At 44.1% G+C, this 2,541-nt stretch overlaps 1 protein-coding gene across 2 annotated transcripts; it reads right to left on the bottom strand.

The window, feature by feature from the left end:
* Window positions 1-744: 744 nt before the first annotated feature.
* LOC123429972 lies at window positions 745-1,891 on the bottom strand. Of its 2 annotated transcripts, none has more exons than XM_045113933.1 (2): window positions 1,611-1,891; window positions 745-1,056 (listed from the first exon to the last, which is right to left on the bottom strand). In XM_045113933.1, exons 1-2 carry the CDS (start codon window positions 1,730-1,732, stop codon window positions 951-953), a joined length of 228 nt encoding a protein of 75 aa, XP_044969868.1. In that variant the 5' UTR covers window positions 1,733-1,891; the 3' UTR covers window positions 745-950. The 2 variants fall into 2 exon arrangements, 1 of the variants encoding a protein (XP_044969868.1); XR_006622805.1 differs by having other exon boundaries at window positions 976-1,061; window positions 1,611-1,702.
* Between the last annotated feature and the right edge of the window lie 650 nt (window positions 1,892-2,541).

The raw sequence follows: 2,541 nt of genomic DNA, 5'->3' as shown, positions 1-2,541 counted from the left end.
AACGTTTCGGCACGGCGCGCCGGCCGAACGCTTCGGCCGGTCCCGTGCGCGTCAACCGATCCCTTCCTTTTGTGCTGCGAGGCGTCATTTTTTGTTGCAACTGTTTTTTTTTTTGCTACTACCGATATGATTTTTGCTGCAAACGTTGGTGATTGTTGCTAAATTTTGTCCACTAAAAAAGTTGCATCCAAGTTTAGTTGCAACCCGAGTTTGTCGAATTTTTTGCTACAACTGTGTTAATTTTTGCTACAACAGGTATCTTTTTTGCTGCAACCGTTCGCTAAAAAAGTTGCATACACGTTCGTCAGAATTGCAAACCGAGTTCACTGAATTGTTTACTACAACCCATATTTTATTTTGCTACCATGCATCATCAGTGTGCTCTTTTTCTATGACCATGTTGATATTTTTTGCTACAACAATATTTTTGCTGCATCTATGTTCAAATTTGCTGCATTTTGCTGTGTTGACGATTTTCTGTTGCATGAACAAATCTAATGATGCAGCCCGCGTGCAGCCGATGGATCGGACAGCCCAATTCGGCCGACGTTGGCGCAGAGCAGTACCCTAAAAGATATAGGGAAACATTGGACGCACATGCTGATCTAGTAGGAAAGAAAGAAGAGAACGCTTTGGTCTTTGCACTTTGCACCGTGGCCCAACAGACAAAAAAAGAACAGGCCGGCCGCATCAGCCTACCAGGCCGATTTAAATGTGAAAATCAGCTAGCATAAAACAAATCAATGAAGGCATCGACTGAGACTTCGATAGAAATCAGTCAACTGAGTTTTAGTCATTCCGATATGGATAAGCTTATATGAACAGAGAAGCAGCTGTTATGAGCTTAAATGACTGATTACGAAGAAGAGAAGTGCTTCAAAAGCAAATGCATGCTTAGCAGGTCAAGTCGACCTCGATCGCCACAGCTTTTTTCACATCCGCTCGTGCTGCTACCTGGCCATCGGGTCAACCTGAATGACCACCATATCAGCAAGCGTGTAGAGCGCTGGTCCCCGATGGCATCGAGCTTGTGGAGGCTCAAACTGACAATATAGCCTGCACTGCGGAGGAAAGAAGATGTAAATAATTTAGATACTTGTTCATGGCTTGTAGATAGCTGCTAGAGTAAATGCTTCAAAGCACTCTTGTTCAGAAAGTGGATTCATTCTCTAATATAGGTAGACAAAGTACATTGAAGTTTCATATCTCACTGGACAATTATGTGGCCAGGACGGCAAAATATATCTCGGTAAGATGGATGGTCAGACTAGTAGTATAATATAGGATTTCTCAGGCATGGCATTCATCCAAGAATATTCAGAGTTCCAATCAGGTAAGAGCTACACTTAGCGCACTGGGCTAGCTATGTTCAGAAACATGGCATCTTGGATGGCTCAACTGGTCAAAAGGTGCAGATCTAAAATTAAGATTCAAGATCAAATTATTTTTCATTTGTGGGACACTTTTCTTGTAATTTCAGCATAAAAAGTGAGCACGGGTCAAATCTCCGGAGCGCCAGAAACCCCACCCCACCCGACTCGAGCGAGAGCCCCGCGCGCGTGAATGAGGTGCTGGTGGGGAGGGAGGAGAAGAGGAGGCGGGGTACATACCGGCAACAGCCATTGATGGTGCGGCAGTGGCGGGTCGAGGAGCAGATGGTGCCTTGCCACTGCAGCACCAACACGAAGTAGTTGAACTTGCGCTGCTCCTTCCCCACCGCGGTTGGAGCCATGGACAACCGGACGAGTCCCGTGCCGAACAGGCCGGCGGCAACCAACGCCTGCGCCCAGCCCTCAAGCAGGCATGAAGCCCAGACATCTCAAGGTCGAGGAGCCAGCGAACCAACCAACCAGGAAGAGGGGCGGAGCTGTTCGTTTACCTGTGTTGAAAACATGGGCTGGAGGCAATAATAAAATACTCCCTCCGTTCCTAAATATAAGTTTTTAAAGATATTTCACTAGAAGTCCACGTACAGAGCAAAATGAGTCAATCTACGCTCTAAAGTATGTCTATATATACATCCGTATTTAGTACATTAATGAAACCTCTTTAAAGACTTATATTTAAAAACGAAGGGAGTAGTTATTATTATATTTTCTAGTTTATGATAATTGTCTTTTATTCATGTTATAATTGTATTAACCGGAAACTGTAATATATGTGTGAATACATAGACCACAACATGACCCTAGTGAGCCTCTAGTCGGCTAGCTCATTGATCAATAGATGGTCATGTCATGGTTTCCTGATCATGGACATTGGATGTCATTGATAACGGAATCACACCATTAGGAGAATGATGTAATGGACAAGACCCAATCCTAAGCATAACACAAGATTGTGTAGTTCGTCTGCTAGAGCTTTTATAATGTCAAGTATCATTTCCTTATAGCATGAGATTGTGCAACTGTCGGATATCGTAGGAGTGCTTTGGGTGTATCAAACGTCACCATGTAACTGGGTCATTATATAGGGGCACTATAGGTATCTTCGAAAGTGTCTGTTGGGTTGTACGAATCGAGGCTCTGATTTGTCACTTTG

This window comes from Hordeum vulgare, chromosome 2H (genome assembly GCF_904849725.1).
Source record: "Hordeum vulgare subsp. vulgare chromosome 2H, MorexV3_pseudomolecules_assembly, whole genome shotgun sequence".
NCBI classification, from domain to species: domain Eukaryota; kingdom Viridiplantae; phylum Streptophyta; class Magnoliopsida; order Poales; family Poaceae; genus Hordeum; species Hordeum vulgare.
The sequence above is the reverse complement of the archived record's forward strand: the minus strand, read 5'-3'. Positions and strand labels throughout refer to the sequence as shown.

Excerpts from the sequence above, each read along its gene's own strand:
- LOC123429972 (XM_045113933.1), bottom strand. The coding sequence starts at position 1,732 with ATGGCTCCAACCGCGGTGGGGAAGGAGCAGCGCAAGTTCAACTACTTC. Across the intron at positions 1,057-1,610 it reads ACCATCAATGGCTGTTGCCG|GCTATATTGTCAGTTTGAGC; the intron begins GTATGTACCCCG and ends TCCGCAGTGCAG.